This window comes from Scardinius erythrophthalmus (genome assembly GCF_964197995.2).
Source record: "Scardinius erythrophthalmus genome assembly, chromosome: 14".
NCBI lineage: Eukaryota > Metazoa > Chordata > Actinopteri > Cypriniformes > Leuciscidae > Scardinius > Scardinius erythrophthalmus.
This window is the reverse complement of record NC_138234.1, coordinates 28,412,699-28,435,240: the sequence shown is the minus strand read 5'-3', so window position 1 is coordinate 28,435,240 and position 22,542 is coordinate 28,412,699. Positions and strand designations below refer to the sequence as shown.

General features: G+C 36.8%; 2 protein-coding genes across 2 annotated transcripts; one reads left to right on the top strand and one right to left on the bottom strand.

The window, feature by feature from the left end:
* Nucleotides 1–760: 760 nt before the first annotated feature.
* LOC308701801 (myelin-oligodendrocyte glycoprotein-like) lies at nt 761–3,692 on the bottom strand. The gene is made up of 4 exons (XM_081384241.1): nt 3,512–3,692; nt 2,868–2,908; nt 2,458–2,778; nt 761–1,555 (listed from the first exon to the last, which is right to left on the bottom strand). The coding sequence occupies exons 1-4, from the start codon at nt 3,520–3,522 to the stop codon at nt 1,308–1,310; spliced, it is 621 nt and encodes a 206-aa protein (XP_081240367.1). The 5' UTR covers nt 3,523–3,692; the 3' UTR covers nt 761–1,307.
* A 7,216-nt stretch (nt 3,693–10,908) lies between these two features.
* On the top strand, nt 10,909–21,783 carry LOC308702114 (CD276 antigen-like). Its single transcript, XM_081384775.1, has 4 exons — nt 10,909–11,136; nt 15,162–15,202; nt 15,276–15,602; nt 21,004–21,783. Exons 1-4 carry the CDS (start codon nt 11,123–11,125, stop codon nt 21,186–21,188), a joined length of 567 nt encoding a protein of 188 aa, XP_081240901.1. The 5' UTR covers nt 10,909–11,122; the 3' UTR covers nt 21,189–21,783.
* The last annotated feature ends 759 nt before the right edge of the window (nt 21,784–22,542 follow it).

Sequence of the window (22,542 nt, the reverse complement as noted above, 5' to 3'; positions counted from 1 at the left end):
TGTGTGTCCTCGCTCATGATTCCTCAGGAACACCTGTGTATCCTCACTCATGATTCCTCAGGAACACCTGTGTATCCTCACTCATGATTCCTCAGGAACACCTGTGTATCCTCGCTCATGATTTCTCAGGAACACCTGTGTATCCTCGCTCATGAATCCTCAGGAACACCTGTGTATCCTCACTCATGATTCCTCAGGAACACCTGTGTATCCTCACTCATGATTCCTCAGGAACACCTGTGTATCCTCACTCATGATTCCTCAGGAACACCTGTGTATCCTCGCTCATGATTTCTCAGGAACACCTGTGTATCCTCGCTCATGATTCCTCAGGAACACCTGTGTATCCTCGCTCATGAATCCTCAGGAACACCTGTGTATCCTCACTCATGATTCCTCAGGAACACCTGTGTATCCTCGCTCATGAATCCTCAGGAACACCTGTGTATCCTCACTCATGATTCCTCAGGAACACCTGTGTATCTTCACTCATGATTCCTCAGGAACACCTGTGTATCCTCACTCATGATTCCTCAGGAATCTTCCTCGCTCCTCATCCCTCACGGTGCAATAAGAGAACAGAGATTTCCTTCAAGATGGCCGAGTACGATCGGTTTCCGGGTCACAGGTTGGAGGACGTAGGAACGAGGAAACATCAATTTGAGTATTGAGAAGCACCCTGAATTTGATCTAAATGTGTTAGCTAAATTAAACTTATATACCACTGATGTGCTGTTTTGTTTTTTTTTTGTTTTTTTTTACCAGAAACCACATTTCTGCTTTCTCACTTTTGATAAAAGCATCAGCCAAATGAATAAATGTAAATGCTAAACATTAGGTTTTAGTAAAAAGTATAAGATTATAAATATCCAAACAACTTTGACAGACGCATTATTTCATCAAAATAATTTATTAGGTCTTGATCATAATAAGATCATGCAAATATAATGAATCTATGCTCCTTTGTTTATACATGAGAATATGTTAAACACTTCACAGTTCCTGCAAATAAAACAATATTTTCAAGATGAAAGTTTACATAATTGTTAAGGCAGGAACATATTGACAGACTCACTTGTCTTTTAACCAGAAATGTAACTTTTCAAGATCTCATTCTGTTAATAAGAATTCAGTGCATAAGGCAAGAATATAGCAGTACAAAAGTTGTGGCAGCAAAAGGGAAACACCACCTCCTCCACTGTTTTTAGCGCTAAAGCTCATGCAATTGCTACCGGTACACCAAGCTTTACAGTTGTGTCATGACTCATGTACCAAATGCTTTATCATTATAATCAGTTATTACGGATTCATGTGTTCAACCTCACCTGAGCGTCTGAACCCATGCCGTGTCTGTCTGCCCTACAACTGCTTGAGGATTTTTTTCTCAAGTAAACAACAACTATAACTATAACTATAACTATAACTATAACTGTAACTATAATTCCAGATGCAATGCCAACCCAGAGCCAAGGCGATGATGTTTCCACACTGTCTGGTTCTGTTTCTCCTTGGTTTTCTTGTTCAGTCGATATGGTTTCTTTTTCTGCTGCCGATTCTGCAACAAAAAAGTATAACAGGAATCTTTACCTCACTGTGATAAAGATAAAAGACCACTCTATAAATTATATACAGCATTTGAACTTCAAAGGCGACATATTATGGGCATTTTCACAAGATTCAGTATAAATCTTTGGTGTCCCCAGAATGTGTCTGTGAAATTTCAGCTCAAAATAACAACCAGATCATTTATTAGAGCTTGTCAAATTTGCTGCTTTTTGGGTGTGAGCAAAAACGTGCCTTTTTTTGTGTGCGTGTCCCTTTAAATGCAAATGAGCTGCGGATAGCCGCCTCCGTTCAAAAGACGATCAATTCTTTACACGAGCTTCGGATACTCTGGCAATAACACGTGAATAATCTCACTCATCCAAAATCTCAGAAATAACCAGTACTGGAGTGCAGCCTTATCGAGAGACTCAGGATGAGGTTCAACTTTTAGACTGACTGGACGTTTCTGAATGGTTAGTGGATATCATGTAGTGTGTGTTACATTGATTCATCTCATCGACTTGCATACGTCATGTTTAACTTTTAAACAAGTTGACACAGTTCCCTGAGGTCTTTATAAGACAGCTGTGATTTTTTTTTTTTTTTTTTTTTGGTGTCAACTTTTGCCATTGCCTTAGAACCGGTTACACTGTTGAAAACCAAACGTGCAGATTAAGGGGCAGGAATATTATAATAAATTCCTCTCAGAAAGGGAGGGAATCTGATCGTCTTATTTTTTGACATGCTTGCAGAGAAAGGCTGACCAAAACAAAGTTTCTGGGTTGTCACTTTTTATGTTTTCTGGGTTGGTAGATGCACCGGGGACCCAAATATAGCACTTAAAAACAGAAAAAGTCCGATTTTCATGATTAAATTAAAAACTTCATGCCCTAATGCACTAGTTTCACACACCCTTAATGATCAGCTGTACAGTCTTCTGTTCAGATGAGTGTGTGATGTAGCAGGTGTATTCTCCAGCATCAGTATAAGTAAGATTGTGGAGTTTGATGGAGAAGTTTCCTTTCTCGTACTCCTCTGGAAAAGTTTCAATTCTGTTTTTATACTCTGGATCCTGTTTTTCTAGTGAATTACTGCTGGGAATTATATCATACACAATCTTGCTGCCATTGTGTCTCCAAAACACATCTTCAAGTTTAAGATCATGTTTACTGGAAGAACACGGCAGGAGAACAGAACCACCAATAACAGCCTCTACTGTTTCCTGCAGAGACACTGAAACAACACAAACTTTAATTGTAAATGTACTTTAACAGTCAGTAGCATTAATTCATCTTTCAAATGTAGTTTGTTCTGATGCTCACCTTTGTTTATCAGCACCGCAAACACACAGATGAAGCCGCAACTGCAGAAACAGAAAAAACAAGTTTATTTAACTTCCTTTAGTTCAACTTGAATAATACGGTACAAACACTAAAGTCATGAGTTTGATTCCCACATAACACACATAATAAAGGTAAGATGGTAAGATAGGATAGTGTGTCCCTCCCATACTTTTATTACTGATCACAGATGTCACTAAATTCATCTCTAAATATGTTACAAACTGGCAGTAAATGTTCTTAAGGGGACAACTTCACCCTTCTGACCCTTATTGATAAAACCTTGAGCTCACTAAAAATCAAACTACTATTAACTAAAACTCCCTGCACACCAGTTCAAAAAGGTGCTAATGCTAACTGCTAACCACTTAATCAAAATAATAGTTACAGCAGATAAACTATGCATAAAAAATGTATAATCATTAATTAACCAATTCATGTTTAATGTTTTAACAACACTTAAAAGATTTCTTTTTTAATTCTAGTTTAAATAAAGCATTTGACAACCAAAACACAGCAGGCCACGAACACGAGCAACAAGCTAACGCTACATCAGGCCTTCATTGCAGAGAAGTGCACGTGTGTGCAAACAGCGTTTCATTCTGCATTCAGCAAACATACAGTACCTGATCATCATGGAGGACCAATATTATCAAAATATGTTTTATTTGACTTTATTGCATAAAATACTTTTTTTAAATTAGGGTGAAATACTACTTTTCAACAAAACGTATCGTAGCTCTTCAGCTTCCGTACACCAAGCGTTCGACGTATGATGACATCAGAGTAAGTGACGTCAACAGAATCACGTGAATGATCAGACATGCGCAGATATTCGTTCATCTTAAATTTACTTCGGTAGGCTATAATCAAGACTCCTAGCTGATCTTCTGCTAAATTTTCACCATTATTAATGTCATAATGTTTCTGATCTTAGTCATTGAATCTCTAATCATCTGTCTGTCATATTCACACTTTAATTAATCAATAAAAGGTATGACAAAAGCTTTTTATTTTATCTTTATCGTTTATTTTATTTTAAAAGCATTTTATTTATCATTTTCATTGGTTAGACTAGACTAAAAAAAATATCTCGTTAAATTTCCAATAAAAAATGGCAGCTGTGCTTAACAGAAATTTGCCGTAAGAAAATACAGTGACAATTTTCCAGTTTAACAGCATGCCAACCTTATATTTCATTAAGTTATACAATGTTAATATACCTACTTTAACTTTAAAAATGTGCCTTTACTTTAAAATGTACCAATAACCACCAAAATAATACAGGAGGCACAATAGAAATGGCCAATTAATAAAACATGATTAATACTCATATAGACGGTGCACAGCAAAAAACACCATCAGGGTAACACACAACACTAAAATAATGCAATAAACATGTATTAAATTACATCAAATGTCACTCCGAAAAATAATCAAGTTTGACGTATAATAATAAAAATAAGCTGTTTTTTCAGCAGGATGCTCTACTCGTCCTTCTGTCTGATGTGACGTCTGATCCAGTATTAGTGAAATGAACAGCAGTAAATGAGTAAATGTTCTCAGACTTACATGAGTATCTGAGTGAAGCTTCTTTCTTAAACTCCTCTGAGAAAACACTGTGTTCTGGATCCTGATCCTCAACTGAAACATTTCTCTGAATGATGTCTCATATATTCCTGCTGTCACTGAGTCTTTAATATACTGTCATGTCTTGACTTTAACACTGTAAGAGCAGGACAAGAACGCAGAGCTTCCAGTGACATCCTCATTCTGACCTACAGAGAAAAAGAAAGAGAGATAATTGAAATTATCAAGGAAATACAGCCTGGCTTTTAAAAATGGTTTTCAAAAATGAATTAACACATTAATCTTCTACAAAAAAATAATACCTATTTATTTTTCATATCTGATCTCAGTCCAGAAAGATCTTCCTTACAGTTCCTCTCTCTTGTTTTCATCCTGACAGACTGAACAATCTCTAACTCTGAGAGACTGAGACTGATATTCTCTGATGAACTGATGGGAGGAGGAAGAGACTGATGGGAGGAGGAAGAGACTGATGGGAGGAGGAAGAGACTGATGGGAGGAGGAGGAGACTGATGGGAGGAGGAGGAGACTGATGGGAGGAGGAGGAGACTGATGGGAGGAGGAAGAGACTGATGGGAGGAGGAAGAGTCTGATGGGAGGAAGAACTAGGTTACAGGTTTTGTTTATTGATCTAACTAAAGAGAGTGAAAGCAAAAGCTCACAGTCTTGAAATTAATTTGCCTTTCAAACTTAGTTTTTAAACTTACAGTATCGGCCCCATCTCTCATATTCTCTACAGATTTCTGGTGCTGAGATCCGTCTGGGGCCTCCAGGAGCCATCAAACACCATGTAGGTTCAGTTGCATATTGCTTGTTTTAATTCAACTTTTTTTTTAATTCATTGGCACACGTACATTACATTTGTTTTGCTGTATACATTTATTCTTTACATTATTAAAATGTTAATAGATTCAAGATTCAAGTGGCTTTATTGTAATGGTAAAAGCTTTACATTGCCATACATATTACACACACACACACACACACACACACACACACACACACACACACACACACACACACAAAAAGGATAAAATAATAACAATGAGACAGAAAAGGCACAAAAGAACACAATGATTTTTGTTGTTATGTAAATGTTCTTCAGTGTTGATGTTATTGTCCTCTTTTGTCATGGTCACCAGGTTTGCATTTCTCTTCTTATTGAAATATGCTTCTGTATTGTATGTATAAGCATTTTGTTTTGTTTGTAGCATATTGTTCTGTATATTGTCTTAGTATGTGGACAAAATGCTTTTGATGCCTATAATCATCACACTGTTTCTGAAATACACACAGGCATTAGTTTGACTGTCCGTCAAGAGGTTTGACCTGATGCCTTTATCTGATGTATTTCATTCAGTTCTGCTTGATGTGGAAAACTTAACACAGCTCTTCACATCACGTTCAGACACAATAAATGTAATATGTTTCCTCTGCTGCCCTCAAGAGGCTGCCATTGTTATTTGTGCACCATATAAACCCAATGGATCCCTCAGATACTATTTACTATACTACTATTTAAAATAACCTTATAAAATCTACAAGGTAACTATACGATTTGCTCATTGGAAGCAGGACTTGCTACAATCTTGGAAGTGAGGTCTCACTGAGGGTTGATCAATCTGCTGTATAAATACATTTTGGCATATTAATATGATAGTTTTAAGATAGTTGTTCATAACTTTTGCTTCACTGCACCAGTAGGAAATATTATACATTTTCAAACATTAATTTTGGCATTAATTGTAATAATACAGTGAGATTTTTTGTGGGAACGAAAAGTCTGACAACAGTCTTACAAAAAAATTCCAAGAAAAACCTTGCCTGCAAAAGCAGAGCATTTGTGTTGTATGTATTACAGCATTGTTCTGTTGTGTTTTTGCATTAGCTATGAGACAAAGCTACTGAAGCCTGTTCTGTTCTGTTAGTGATCTGTCTAGTTCCTAAATACTATAAGTTCAGTTCGTTCGTTCGTCGTTCGCTGAGATGAGATCCGTCTGGGGCCTCCAGGAGCCATCAAGGAGCCACCAAACACCATGTCAGGACATTTTGAGAATTTGTTTAAGCTCTGTTCACTTTATTCTCTTAATTAATTTGCTATCATTATCTGTGACAAGGCCAAACTTTTGCAGTTTTCAGCACACAAGAAAGAATTAGCCTGGGATCAGTGTATTGTCAGCAACAACTCTCATTGTGGGAGACGGGGGCTGCATGGGTCCGAAACCGCATTCTTCCCTACTATATAGTAGGGAAAAACAGTAGGTGAGAATCCGGAAAGTATGTCCGAATCCGTATCCATAAAAGAGTAGGCGAGAATTACCTGGGTGTCGTACTAATTCTCGCTAGATTCGGACGTGCTTATACTTTTAGTGCGTTCGAATATCCCTACTTACCTACTATATAGTAGGAGAAAACAGTGCGTGAAAGAGTAGTATGTCCGAAACCTCAGTATTCATAAAAGAGTAGGTGAGAAGTTCCCGGATGTCTTACTGCTTACTGTTTCAGCCCAGATTCTGAAGCACCCATCGATCAATACTTTTCTATCCCAGAAGGCCACGGGAGAGGATAAGGCCTGAGACCTGAAATAAAAATATAGACTGAAATCAATGACATGGTGCTGTAAAAAAGACTGCTTTTGTATAATGTTTGTGCATATTTGTAGGATCTGAAATGTCTACAGACTGGTGTGAGCACTGAGGATGAGGAGCACAGAGCTCAATCCTGGAAATGGTGCCATGGATGAGTCCACCTGCTCTTATGAGATCCTCCATCACTCCACCGGCCCTTATTGCCACAGATTGTGAAGCACAGCGCAGCACATAACCTCTGGCACGAAAAAATGGCTCACCTCTGGCTGTGAAGAAAATAGAGCACCAGTGTGTTTCTAGCATGTTAAAGGCTCGCTCTACTAAGCTTTGCTCACAGGAGTGTTTGCTGTTGAGACGAGTCTCACAGGGTTCTGTACAAGCATGAGGTGATGTGGGAGACGGTGCACTCAGGCAAGCCTAAATGTCCCTTTCCCATCCGTGATCAGATTCCAGTCTGACTGCAGCAATGAGGGACATGATGGACAGCAGAGACAGGTGAAGGTGGAAAAGTTTCTTCTTTCCCCAAAAAGAAAGTAATATCAAGTATTACTATTGGTCAGCATATTGGTCACTTATTGTGCATAAGTGTTGGGGTGGGCTAGCAATGCAATTCATTTTGGGGTAATCTTAATTTTTGAGTGATGTTTACATTTTCACAGAATAAAATCAACAGTTTTCTCCACAAAGGCGAGATCTTCGAGCAGCTGCCGTCTCCTTTGTACAGATACTACAAACGCTGAGGAAAACCATTTTACGTAGGGCTGTCGAGTTACTGATGTTAGTGCACCTGTCGCTCATATCATTTTGTTATTGCAGAACTTATAGTTACATAAAGATTAGGAAAAGATACCTTTGTTGTATCTTTCAACAATAATGAAAAAAAAACAAACAAACAAAAAAAAAAACAGAAAACATAAATATCATGGGTTTGTGTACATCATAGTATAAGATTATATACACAGAGGAAAAAAGCGCAATGACAAAAAATCTTTGAATTATTCATCATAATACATAGAGAAAATTCAACAAGAAAAAGAGGAAAACAATGGAGATTTAAGTGACTTTTGCTTGTGGGTGAACATTTTTGCAAATAAAATGAAGAAATTAACAACATATTCAAGAGATGATGATTTGGGGGTTTCTTAATAAAAATGATATCTTTAAGGATAAAACTGTAGGTTAAAAATATAAGAATCTAAACCAACCCATAATGTATTGGTTATACTACAATCACAAAATAAATAGGCAGCTGTTTCCTCAACAAGACCACAATAAGTTTCATCAATAGATATTTACAGATAGATGAGTTAAACCTGCTGCTCATATCTTTTAAGTTGTTGCGCTTGTGATAATGTCATACGTCACATGATAACGAAACATGGCAGATGATGTACGGATTGCAAGCAAGTGGGTAATCCAGCATCCGGAAAGCGTACCTTCAATGGGGGTATCCATTGGCTAAAAAGCCACCACCTGCTGTTAGCAATCTCTCTACTGTGCGACAGAGAGTCGTGTGGTTATGATACAATCGTTAGCCTATTTTTACAAAAGCGGCTTCTATGGGGCCATAACGTAAGATACAAGGTAATGGAGCCTTTTATACATTTTCCTGTTTCTTTAGAAATAAATAATGGACAAATGGAGTCTTTAAACACCTCAGATGTAAAGTTATTCGCTGTCAAAGTGACGCCAAAATGAATGGGAGTCAATGGAATGCTAACAGCAGGTGATGGTCCGCTAATCAATGGCGGCGACCGGGGAAGCTTCGGTTTCCAGCTGATGGATTACCCCCTTGGAAATTACTAGTGATGTGACGTTCAGCATCGAGCTCCGAAACTTGTATAAAAAAATAAAAAAAACGAAACATCTCTCATTGAAGCAGTGTATCGGAGCTTGATTCGTTTTTCCATAACCACGTGATATGTGACGTCCGAAGCTTCATTTCTACACACAGTCATGTGACTGCTTCATATTCAGAATCAGATTCGAAAATATAGCGCAAACCCCTTGGTTTCGAGTGTCATGCCCTTCTGTAGTAAATAAGAAAATAAATAGACTTAGCCCTCACGCTGTTGAACAAGTCCTGTTCCTTAATAAAAATCTTTACTTTCTTAAATTACCCACAAAATAAAATGTCAGCTCCCCAGTTCACAAGCATTTCACCATTCCACAATAATTTTCTTTTATTTTGATTTTATATATGTTTTATGGTGTATAATTTTAAACACCTTTTACCTTATTTTAATTATTCTCAGGTTAGGTAAAGTAAGTCAAATCTGTCCCAAATAATAAGTATTTGAATTTCTATACTTACAATATTTAGATCACAGAAGACTTCTCTGTGGTCAGTTCAACTCAATCTTTTGTAAAACAGAGACTTATGGCAGGCGAGCTTCTTACTTTCAATTATATATTTTTTTTTTATTAAATACAGGTTAACTAATTTACATAAAAGGTTCTAATATATAAAATAAAAATAAAAGTAAATCAAAACCAATTAATTTACAAGCTTTCATTTTCATGAGGCGCAAAACACCGGAGACGTCCTTGGTGAATCAGCGTCTGACTTTGACATTCCTAACAATACTTTTTATAGTCCACACGTCCTCCACACAGATTCAGTCCTTTACAGACAATCTGTCCAATCCGAAGTCTTGAACTGTCCTCAGTTCTGGAAACCCCCTTAAACTTCACATATAAAGCTCTTTCCTTTGTTCTCCTTTGCTTGCTGGCTCTGGATCCTCTGCCTTTCTCCTGTGCCTCATGCTCCTCATCAAACGGGTAATGCTTGCATTTTTCTTCTTTCTTTGGCACAGCTCTTTCCAATACATTTTCAATTTCTCTCTAATCTGCCATATGCTTAATAAATGCTTACAGCATTCAGTGTGGTATGTTTTCCTCTATAAACCATTTTCTCAATAAATGATTTTACAACAACAGTTGCAATGTTATCCTAATAAACCAGTTTCATAATAAAAATCTTTATAAAACAAGTTGCTGTGTTTTTCTTAATGAATCATTTCCTCAATAAATGACTTTACAACAACAATTGCAGTGTTTTTCCTTATAAACCATTCTCTCAATATATGGTTACAATGATTATTTTTACAAGTGTTTTACAGTATATAACACTTTCTTAATAAATTGTTTAACAACAACTTGTGGTACCTTTCTCTATAAAACCACTTTCTAATACAGTTACAATTGTGGTTTACTATGACCCATATGTACTTCATGTACCAAAAGACATAATTAGAATAGAATAATTGCATATTACACAACAATGTATATATATATATATATATATATATATATATATATATATATATATATATATATATATATATATATATATATATTAGGACTGAGGCAAAAAGTTTATGTGAATAAGGCTGCATTTGTTGATCAAAGCAGATTCATAAGAATTGTTTCTGTACACGTTAATTTGTCCCATTTATTTTTATTTTATTTTTTCATATGTTTGTTCATAAATTATGTAAGAACTACATCAACACTAACACATGAATTATGGGGATTATTTTATTGCTTTGCGGTTTACAGAGCACAAAGTGTTTTATTACATGAAACAATAAAAAAAAAAATGGATGGGTCTTCTGGGACAGAAAGACAGCTTTTCCACCTTTTGACCACGTGGAGGCAAAATGACAAAATAATTAATCAGCAAAAGTTTCTCCTGCTCCTAGCGCATGGACACCTCCTACTCACACTCTCCGTCTCTGCAAGAATCGGGAGGGAATGATTCAGATTTCTCTTGGCACAGCTACTAGAAGACTTACAACTGTCAGACAGGTAGTTGCTCACGTCAGATCTACGTCGTCAAGCTCAGTTTGAGTCTGCGCAGTACGCTCAGTCATCAGGAAGAGAGTGCTTCTAATTGACTTTTCTCCGTCGAAGTTTATGGAGTCGCTGTGTCCATTTCTTTATGAATGCATGAAGAGATCGATCGAGGTCTTGATTTCCTAGATCTGTTGGCGAAAAGAGTAGTATTTCAGAAATATGAATTTATAGCCTACATGAATTAGGCTATACCGGGGCACCATGGTCATCATCGGGTATGTTCTGTATAAACTCTGAAAAAATCTGTATTTACAAAATGCATCGTGTCCCGGAAATGCCACATTTCGTAAAATAAGGCCTGTTGTATGCGCTCGTGTTTACATTTGGCCTGGTTTGTTTTGTTCCTCATTTGCTGTTTTAAGATAGAATCAGCAGGAAAACCCTTTGTAAGACATTAATACATTAAACATGGATTGATTATTTAATGATTAACGGGTTTATCTGCAGGACAATGTCTACAACTATTATTTTGCCGCAGTCATTAGCAGTTAGCATTTTTGAATTTCAATCTTTTGTGTCCAGGTGCAGCTTTATTTGAAAGTCATTTGATAATGCCTAATACAGTGCATTTAATATATTCAAGTTTTCACCAGTATCAGGGCTGCCAACTTTTTAGTTTAGCTTGGAGTGAGATTTTTTTATGAAGTTTAGTGACAACATGTTACAATGTTTACATTGTACAATGACTGGTAGGATACAGTTTTTATTATTGCTTGACAAAAAAAAAATCAAGATTTCAATTCCATTCTTGTGATATGATTCCGATTTTGATTCAATATTGACTAATCTGGATACATGTTTAATATGGGTAAAGATGCTCCCTTAAGAATATTTACTGCTAAATCATATAAAGCGATGAATTCAACATTTAACGTTACAGGATGAAGATGCAACATCCAATACAAAATATTAAGGGAAATTCATGGAAAGTAATTTAGTTGTAAATTGATGTATTTGGACAGTTTAGTTGAACAGTGACCTCAATCCACACGAAGTCACCATGAAATCAAAATTGACAATTCTTTTTTTTTAATGGAATATTATATATATATATATATATATATATATATATATATATATATATATATATATCAGTGATGCGCGGGTCAATGTATAAACAAACCGCACCCGACCGACGTTTTCAACTAACCCGCCCGCGACTTGGACCGCAAAAAACGAAAAAGAAAATATTGTACCCGACCCGCTTTTTTTAAAATGCTCTATAATGCTCATCGTAGCGTCTTAATATAGGCTAACTTAATATTCAAATTTTGTCAAGAATTATAAAAAAACGTCAATAAGCTCATAATTTGTAGGCTACTAAAATAGTTTAAATGTTTAGTTTTAAAAACAATTTTAAAAAAGCTGGCTATGTCTATTTTGCTGTTTCTGCGCAAGTCCAGCAGACAGGTTCGGGTTTGTTCCGATCAGAGCTCGTGAGCGGAGAGCGCATCTCTGAATATTCCGCTCCGCTCACGGTCGCTCGCCCACGCATGGCCTGCTGGTTCGAAAACATGTGAAATAAGGGCTGCCTCCGACTAATTTTTTTTCTAGTCGACTAGTTGTTCATTTAAGCCATTCGTGGACAAATCGCTCATTTATATTAAATTAATTATACTTAAATAGGCTAGCCTATAGAATAAGCGCAATACCGCACGCATAAAGCTTGCCACAAAGAACCGGTTAAAGTAATGATTATGAATGTGTCTAAATTAGCAAGGAGACATTTAATTGTTAAGTAATAAACTGGTGTTTTCTGTGTCGCTGCAAAGATGAAGTTGACAATGCGGAGATTGCCGACTCGCCATGAACGCCAGAGAGAAATGCACATTTCATATGGATTAGCCTACATAATCAGAGACTATTTATTTTGGTTTGAATATTTTCGTTTAAAAGTAGACATTTCAAGCTTTCTGTAATATGTAGCCTATATTTATCAAATCTGTGAGGCACAAGCTGAGTTTCGGCGCCCTCCAGTAGCCTACACATGCAGTGATCGCGTATAGGCTACCGGCGCCTTATTTTGTCTGCTATATATTTGCTTCTTATTTAATAAATACGGGCAATTGATTGATAAAACATTGATCAAAATTAAGATACAATTTAAATAAAACGAAAATCTTTTAAAAAGAGTTTTCTATAAAACAAAACTTAATGAAGTCGTCAAAATCATGTTTTACCAAAAACAGCGCCGTTGCTAGGAGGGCGCCAGCGCCTCTGCCTCTCAGCGCCTCTGCCTCGCGAGTGGATGATGGCCCTGAAGATGTCTAGCAATGATATACCTTTAGTGGTAGTATACCTTTAGTTAAGTTATCGCAGCGCGCTAAGAGACAATGTTATCGGAAAATGCAGCCCAGGTATATGCATAATGGAGATCCCAAAGCGCTCTTCTTTGGTCAGAACCATGGAGAGCGATCGCGGATTTACTTTTACAATGCAACACAATATTTAAAGAGCATCAAGCTATTAAAATCTATATTATGTATACGCACAGATAATATAACAGTAGGCTATATTAGTCAATATTTTTATTAGATTAAGCAGTGATTGGATAACGTTTTTTTATTTTATTTTATTTTTATTTAACGTTTTTAATTTAAGGCCCACCTACAATTGGTCTGGCTTATCCAAAACTGGAATCCTAGCGCCGTGCCTGGTTGGTCGTGCCAGTTTTGTGGTTATCAAATGTGTAAATAGCATTGTAAGAAGTAGCCTACACATGACAAAGCCAGCACTTTGGTCATCATCTTTCATTATTTCGGCAAATGTCTCCCACACTTTGCTCTTTCTATTTGTGTATTTGCGGAGCTTCCACTCCCCAGTCTTCACCTTTTCTCTTGCCGCCTCCATCTCTACCTGCAGACTGAGCTCGTGCGTCATCTTCGCGCCAGTTATTCAGCCAATAAAGTGTAAATTAAATTTAAAACGTATTTATAGAGAATTGTGTCGAGAACTATATAAATTACAAAGGTTTAATTGGCATCTTTATTTCAAACGACCCGACCGACCGCGACCCGAATATCATTAAAAATATTTTTCGATGACTCGTAACCGCGGGTGACCGCGGCTGACCGCAGGCACCCGCTCATTTCGGATCAACCCGCGCATCACTGATATATATATATATATATATATATATATATATATATATATATATATATATATATATATTGATTTATCCATGCACATCATTATTTATTTATTTATTTAATTCATGTGTTTCATAATTTTTTATCAAAATAACTTCCTCTCTCTTGCATCCACATCTCTTCTCTGATGACGTGTTTAATGACTTGAGGGCAGGACAACCAAGCCGAACAAAATTTTTCTTGTTCAAGTAGCTGTTTCACTCTAATATACAAAACAATAGTGAAGAAAAGACTATCACAACTTCCCTATCATGCCGACTTTAACCTGAATCTCAGAGAGAGATTCATCTAAATTACACTATATAATATCTAATTATAAAGTTGCACAAACAGTCTCTCCTTGTTCATGATTTGTTTAAAATACATGAAGGGCGGTACTTTTGTCCAATGAGATTTTAGTGTTGGTGTGGCTCCCGGTCAAATCACCGAAATGAAAACCAAGAAATTCACAAAATGTAGTGTACTAGCTCACTGCTTATTGTGTTCATAGTCAGTTATTGTGATAGTACAAAAACTCTGATTAGCATTAACGACAAGACTTTTATCATATTGCGTCAGCTTAGTTTTGTCTTGTTACTTTTAGTAAAACAAAGTAATTGCAGTCTGTTTAAAGTTTTTGCAATTTGTATGTTCTCCATAGTAATTTAAACTTAAAAATAATATTAAATGATGTGTTCCCTCGAATTTGGGACATTTTCATGAGTTGGGTTAGACTTTTCCGAGTGAAACCGCTTCTCAATCAAGAAAAAAAATAGGGCAGGACTTGATTTTGTCCATCGCAAATGGATAGGATCATTGGGGTTTGCTATTGGTCGATCTCATGTGGATTGACAGGATCTCCTACGCTCGCTCCAAAAAACAAGTCATCATGCTTTTAGTTTGCCCATCTGTCTGATTGGCTGTTAGTGTTTAGCACATGTTAGCATGACGTCACAGCAAGTCGGACAGCATTTCTAAGCGGCGTGTACCTGGCTGTGATCACTGGGGATTGGTTCTGTGCAGAACTTGCTCATCTTAAACAAGCCTGTTGCTAATATCATGCTGTACTGGTTGAGATTAAAGAAGTTAAAGGAACTTGTTTTTTTCTGCAGTCGCGGCTTCATCTGTATGTTTGCGGTGCTGATAAACAAAGGTGAGCATCAGAACGACACATCAGAAAGATTAATTCACACAGACTGTGTGTTTAACAGTTTGTGTTGTTTCAGTGTCTCTGCAGGAAACAGTAGAGGCTGTTATTGGTGGTTCTGTTCTCCTGCCGTGTTCTTCCACTGAACATGATCTGAAACCTCAAGATTTTGATGTGTTTTGGAGACACAATGGCACCAAGATTGTGTATGATATATTCGAGGGCAAAGATTCACCAGAGCGACAGGACCCTCGTTACAAGAACAGAGCCGAAACTTTCCCACATGAGTATCTGAGAGGAAACTTCTCCATCGAACTCAACAATCTCACTCACACTGATGCAGGAGAGTTCATCTGCTTCATCTCACACTCAGATGAGCTTCAGTCTCTACAGCTGATCATCACCGGTGTGTAAAAATGCTTGATTCATGTATGAAGTTGGTAGCACTTTAGAATAATGGTCTGTCAATAATAGGAAACTATGCAGGAAGTAATGCAGGACAAATGAGTAATTCTACATTAACACTTAAGATACTATGATGAACTAATATGGAAACAAACTTAACTAATCAGAATCTATAATTACTAGGCTAAATGAGATTAGCCTCAATATCAACTAACCATGATGAACTATAAAGAATGACCAATTAATTAGGCTACTAATCACAACATTATCGATCGTGTGTCTAAGACAAAATAGTCAGTCTTTCAGGCTATATTCAGAGAAAAAAGGCTATTAATTATGAATTAGGCCGTGTACACCTGGCTAGGGTTGCACCAGCCGTTCGTAAGTTATTTCTTAAATTGGAACATAAAGTCCACACTAGAGGCTTAGTAGCTTTGTAACTAACTATGTACTTTAAAGTAAAAAGTCATGCCTGATCCTCTTCCCACTATTGACAGAAGTGAGAGGAAGAGGATCAGGCGTGACTTTTTACTGCGCCAGTCGAAGTACTCCCAAAAGTGCTATTCCGCCATACATTATAGTTATCCTTTTTAACCCGCTTAGAAAAGCGCCACGTTTTATTTTTTGTCACCATACTTGGTCGTATAACTACTCGTGTAACTGTACGTTGATGTGTTTGGTCACTTCTAAATTCATTGCTGCTAGATACCATTGAATATACTGGGGTAAGCTAAGAGCTTTCAAAGTGTCACCGCGCTAGAGCGATTAAGTGCACGCACTGAGATGAGAGAGGTATGTATCAACTCGTCTTAGTTAAGGGAATAACTAGGGCTGTAGTCAAACAAAGAAATGCTTAGTCGACCAAAGTCCTGTCCTGCACAACGATTAGTCGACTAAAAAAAAAAAAAAAAAGACGCGATGTTTTGCATTTTGATTGAACATTTATTAAACAATTGTCATAGAGCATTTATAAAACAACAACGAAAAAAGTTTTTTTATTTTTTTTTTGACACCTGGGATCCCCCGCGAAACGGTTCTAAACGGTTCTCTTTCGCGCTTGAATAAGGCCGGCGACACACTGGCTGCTGGCGTGAGAGTCTCAGCTGCGTTGGGTGTCTGTTTTTATTTCGGCTCCCATGTTAATAGGTAGGAGTTTGCACACTGCCTGCGTGAGACACACGTCTCAGGCGCGGCTCGAGCCACACGGAAAACGCGTGCATGCTTGAAATAGAACCGATGCCTGAGTGTTCCAGCAACGGGAGTGTTCTCTGGCTAGAGCGCAGAACAGCGGAGTTTGTATGGACGAAGTGCATGTCTGAGCTTGTATTGCTGCTGTTGCTTTGACATTGTGGAAAATAGAATAATAGAAACAAAATGTATTAGACTTTTTACCCGTTATTATCAATCTAAATTAATCTCGTTTTTCTTTAGGCCTATTTAAATTTCGTTTTTCTTTATTTAAATTTCGTTTTTTTTTTTTTTTTTTTTCTGTATTTAAATTTCGTTGTTTTCTTTATTTAAATTTCGTTTTTCTTTATTTAAATTTCGTTTTTCTTTATTTAAATCTACCCTTTACTGTGTCAGTAATTTGTTAGTCAGAAAAATATTAGACTACCTTAAAAGTATTGCTTAAGTTAACAGACTGTGTGCGTTTTATATCACTAGTGCAGTGTCCGTTCTCGGAGAATATAGCCTAAGCCCTGCTCGCGTGAGGTGCGCCGCTTCCCGCTCGCGCTGTTCTGTAGTTTACTATTAATTCTGAATGTGTCACATCTCACGTGTCTGTCTATATTGCACCAAATGCGACACTGCACTCCCTTGTGAAGTCGATTGGATGAACGGTTCTCGAAATAATCAAAATGCAAACGGACAGACAGACACATAGAGATTACTACCTATATTCCTTACTGAGCGCGAAGCAGCAGTGCAGCCAGCCACAGGTGCGGTTCCCGAGTGTTCTGGTGCGCTAAACTGTGGCGCTGTTACAAAATAGCCTAAATTAAAGCATTTAAAGTTGGGGATAAAACATAGGCTAATTATATTTAGAATACAGTAATATATAACTGCTTATAATGGAATAAATATCAATGAGTAAATCAATGAAAATTTCTTTATTGGTGAAAAAAAAAAAAAAAATATGCAACTGGTCGACCAATGAGAATGTCAGTCGACCAAGACGGCATCGACCGATTAGTCGACTAAACGACTAAAGTTGACAGCCCTAGGAATAACATAGTTTAATATGAAAAAAACGGTAGAGTATCCCTTTAATTGTTCATAAGGCAGAACGTAGCTAGTAGGTCGTAAGCTCTCCATAAATGATCCAATAGCAGCCTTCAAATACGTGAGCAGAAGTTGTGTTGACATGCCGTAAATTTCAGTTTATCCTTCATTCTAACTTCTTTTGCCTCACGTTACTAACGGTAAAAATAGGTTTCCATTAAATACGATACTTGATCATGAATAAAATAAGTGTGTTTATATGTAAATAACATTCAGAAACTGTATTTGAAATTAAATGATTAAGGATCAATAAATAAATATTGATAAAAAAAGCATAAGAAATTAGGTTTATTGACATGCACAACATGGACCGATACACACAGCGGCGCGCTGTTTAGGACGGGTTCGTTTTAAAGAGCTGCTAATAAAGGTAATCTTTTCACATGATGTTCTCTCTCTTGAAATGTAAGCGAGTGTAAATGTCAGCATTATCATATACAGTGAGGAAAATAAGTATTTGAACACCTGTCTATCAGCTAGAATTCTGACCCTCAAAGACCTGTTAGTCTGCCTTTAACACTAGAAGTGCCAGAATTCCATAACTACTAGAACTGCCGCAAGCAGTCATTTTGACCACTAGATTCCAAACTCTATATCTTTAATGATAAATACCCAATTGAGAGATTAATGCATTTATTGTATTAGGATATCTTTTAAAAACAAAACAACACCAAACTGTACATTTAAACAAGTTTAATTATACATTTATAAATAATAATATCCGTAGATGTCCTGAACAAAATGACGGAGTAGCCTTGATATGTTTTCATGTTTCCACTGTTCGATCGCGCCCGCGCCTTACACACACACACACACACACACACACACACACACACACACACACACACACACACACACACACACACACACACACACACACACACACACACCATATTCCAGCATTGCAATCTTGAAATGTTGACATGATGAGTACCATCCCAAGAACACCATCCCTACTGTGAAACATGGGGGTGGTAGCATCATGCTTTGGGGGTGTTTTTCTGCACATGGGACAGGGCGACTGCACTGTGTTAAGGAGAGGATGACCGGGGCCATGTATTGCGAGATTTTGGGGAACAACCTCCTTCCCTCAGTTAGAGCATTGAAGATGGGTCGAGGCTGGGTCTTCCACCATGACAATGACCCAAAGCACACAGCCAGGATAACTAAGGAGTGGCTCTGTAAGAAGCATATCAAGGTTCTGGCGTGGCCTAGCCAGTCTCCAGACCTAAACCCAATAGAGAATCTTTGGAGGGAGCTCAAACTCCATGTTTCTCAGCGACAGCCCAGAAACCTGACTGATCTAGAGAAGATCTGTGTGGAGGAGTGGGCCAAAATCCCTCCTGCAGTGTGCGCAAACCTGGTGAAAAACTACAGGAAACGTTTGACCTCTGTAATTGCAAACAAAGGCGGCAGGCCACTGTACCAAATATTAACATTGATTTTCTCAGGTGTTCAAATACTTATTTGCAGCTGTATCATACAAATAAATAGTTAAAAAAATCATACATTGTGATTTCTGGATTTATTTATTTTTTAGATTATGTCTCTCACAGTGGACATGCATCTACGATGACAATTTCAGACCCCTCCATGATTTCTAAGTGGGAGAACTTGCAAAATAGCAGGGTGTTCAAATACTTATTTTCCTCACTGTATGTCTAAAGAATTGAAGTCTGGTAAAAGAAGAGCTTATTGAAGCAGTTCAGTCTGTCTGATATTTTATTCCAACCTTTACTCCTGATCGGAGGCTGCCGTAAATATTTAGTTTATATGTAGAGTTACACTTCAACTAAGTTTAATGGTGCAACGCAAAAATATTTAGAAGTAAGTCGTAACTTAGTGTCCATTTACGGTGCAACCGGCCCCTGGTATCAAGTTGTCTTTTGGTCATTGGATCACAAGTAAACGAGGGAGACGCATTCCTGTTCACACCTGGTGTTTTAATCTGTCTATTTTGTCCACTTTCAAACACTTCTGTCCAGATTTCTTCAAGGGGAGAGTCTATGGGCGGGTAAATCTTTTGATCTAATAGACAAAATAAGCTCATGCAATTTACATATGAACACGGCCGGAGACAATGGAAAAACATACGGCTAGCATCAGCTTTCGTTTCTGCTCTGACAGACGCAAGACTATTGAACGCTGTGAGTGTGTGTTAGAAATCAGGAATATTTTCTGATGAGAGAACATTGTGCTTCATACGTTTTTGAACATCAAACCAAACTTAAGTCTCCAGCCAACACAGTTTAAAGTCCCCCTGTGGTGAAAATCAAGCTTTTAATGTTGTATATATTTCTATGTGGTGTTTTTAATGTGCTTTAAGACAAACCATGTGCAAATTCATAGTATAGCTCATTTAAATGACAGTGAACCAAAGACCGTCTCAAAACTACCTTGTAACCAATCACATCAATGTACCGGCGGGCTTTAGCATATCATTAACTGCTGTGAATCAGGAGAGTCTCAAGAGAAGCCAGGTTACCCCGCTATATTTTTCTGTTTATATGAAAATTCGGGTACATTTAGAATTAAAGGCTGGTGAATTATGTATATGATGTACATTACGATGAACTATATGTCTTTCTCCACTGACGTTCTCAGTTGTTCAAAGCGTTTCTAAGGAGACTGATTGTTATTAGACAGCTGCCTGGCGAATGGGTTTGTGTAACATTAGCAACACATTATTAGCTGTTTGATAATGTAGTCAAACGCTTTCGTCAGAGTAAGATGATGGTGTACTTTCTCTTTATTAATTACACAAAACACAGCAAGGTTCTTAAACTCTAGTTCTAGAAAATGAATTAAAAGAAATGTGCATCAGGTGTGCTTTGCTTTTTTATGTTTTTAATTAATTTATGAAGACACTGTGAACTTTGTTACATATTATATTGTTATATTATAATGATATCATATTCTGTGCAGGGGATTAGCTTACTGCGCTGTAAATAGAAAAGCCTGACAATATCACTGCTAAATAAGTATTGTGGTATTCCGCCATGTTTCTCATCGACGCTCCAACTGGTAAAGATCGTATACTATAAAAAAAAAAAGTTCAAGGTCACTAGTTATAGATCAATCTCTTGCCTTTATCACAGTGAGGTAATTTTTTGTTGCAGAATCAACAGCAGGAAAAGAAAGTAAATCCACTGAACATGAAAACCCAGAAGATGAAACTGGTTCAGACAGTGTGGAGACATCATTGAACTGGTTTTTCATTCTATTAATTGTACTAACAATAAGTTTACTGCCTATAGGCTGTTTCGTTGTATTTTACTGTAGAAGAAAAAAAACAGTGATTTAAATGACGTCAGTCCTAAAAGTTTCAATTTTCACATTCTCACTGCTTGTGACTCTGTGTTTTGAGCTGTTACATTATTGCCTTAACACTGTTTGTTCTCGCTGAATGAGATCTTCAAACACTGAAACAGTAGCTATATTTTAAAGGTAAAGGACCAATGAGTCTGCCAATGTTACTGCCTTATTTCTGAACAAGCGTACTTCATGTTTTGTTTGTCAATATTAATGTATTTGTTGTAAATTATATTATGCTGTATATTATGCACTCAAAAAAATACCTCATCAGTTGAATGTATTTTAATCATGTGGCAAATTTCCACATAAAATTATTACATTAATAAATCTGTTTGTAATCATGTCTGTCGGATGTAATCAAACTATTTCTATCTGAATTATCACAATTACATTGACCTAATGTAATTTTCCTTGAAAGTCAAACTTACTGTATTACATTGAACTAATGTAATTTTTCCAGAGTAAAATGTAACTTATGTATTACACTGACCAATGTGTTTTTCTACAGGTCTAACAGAATGTCACAATGTAATGCATTTTTTCATTAGTAAAATATAAAAAATTTACTATATTGTGCTGATCTTAGAATTGCTTCCGTGCATGTCTTTCACATTGTTGCATACATTAAAAATATGCCATTACAGTGTATGCACATCAAAAAAGCAAACAAATCAAATAGTTTATTCATTTCATAATGCTATAAACAGATATAACAGAAATGCAGACAAAACACATCATGTAAAATAAAAACAAAAAAAAAAAAACACGATCTACTCAAACATCTTCAGCTAGCCTTTGTCCATCCAGTTTCAGTTTTTGAAAGACCTCGAAAGTATGCTGCAGGTTGGATGGGTACCTCAGATCCAGAGAATAAATGATGCCCATCAGCAAAGTGATGGCACACAGCACAGTCTGAATTTCCTCGAGTACCTCTACTCCCTGAATTACAATTGACACTTCTTTTGGTGGTTGTTGTGCACCCTCCGCATGGATCACACAGATCCCTAGGACCATCTCCTCTTTTGCTTTCTCAGCCTGCTCACAGTACTTGAAATTGGAGAACACAAAAAACACAAACATAGTGTGTGTGTAATGGTCAAAACAACAAAACATCCCACTAAACTTGCATTACAAACAGAAATATTATATATACTGTATATATATATATATATATATATATATATATATATATATATATATATATATATATATATAGTGGTGTCCAAAATTATTAGAACGGTAATATTTTTTAATGTTTTAAAAGAAGTCTCTTCTGCTCACCAAGGCTTCATTTATTTAATCCAAAAACAGTAATATTGTGAGATATTTTTACAATTTAAAAT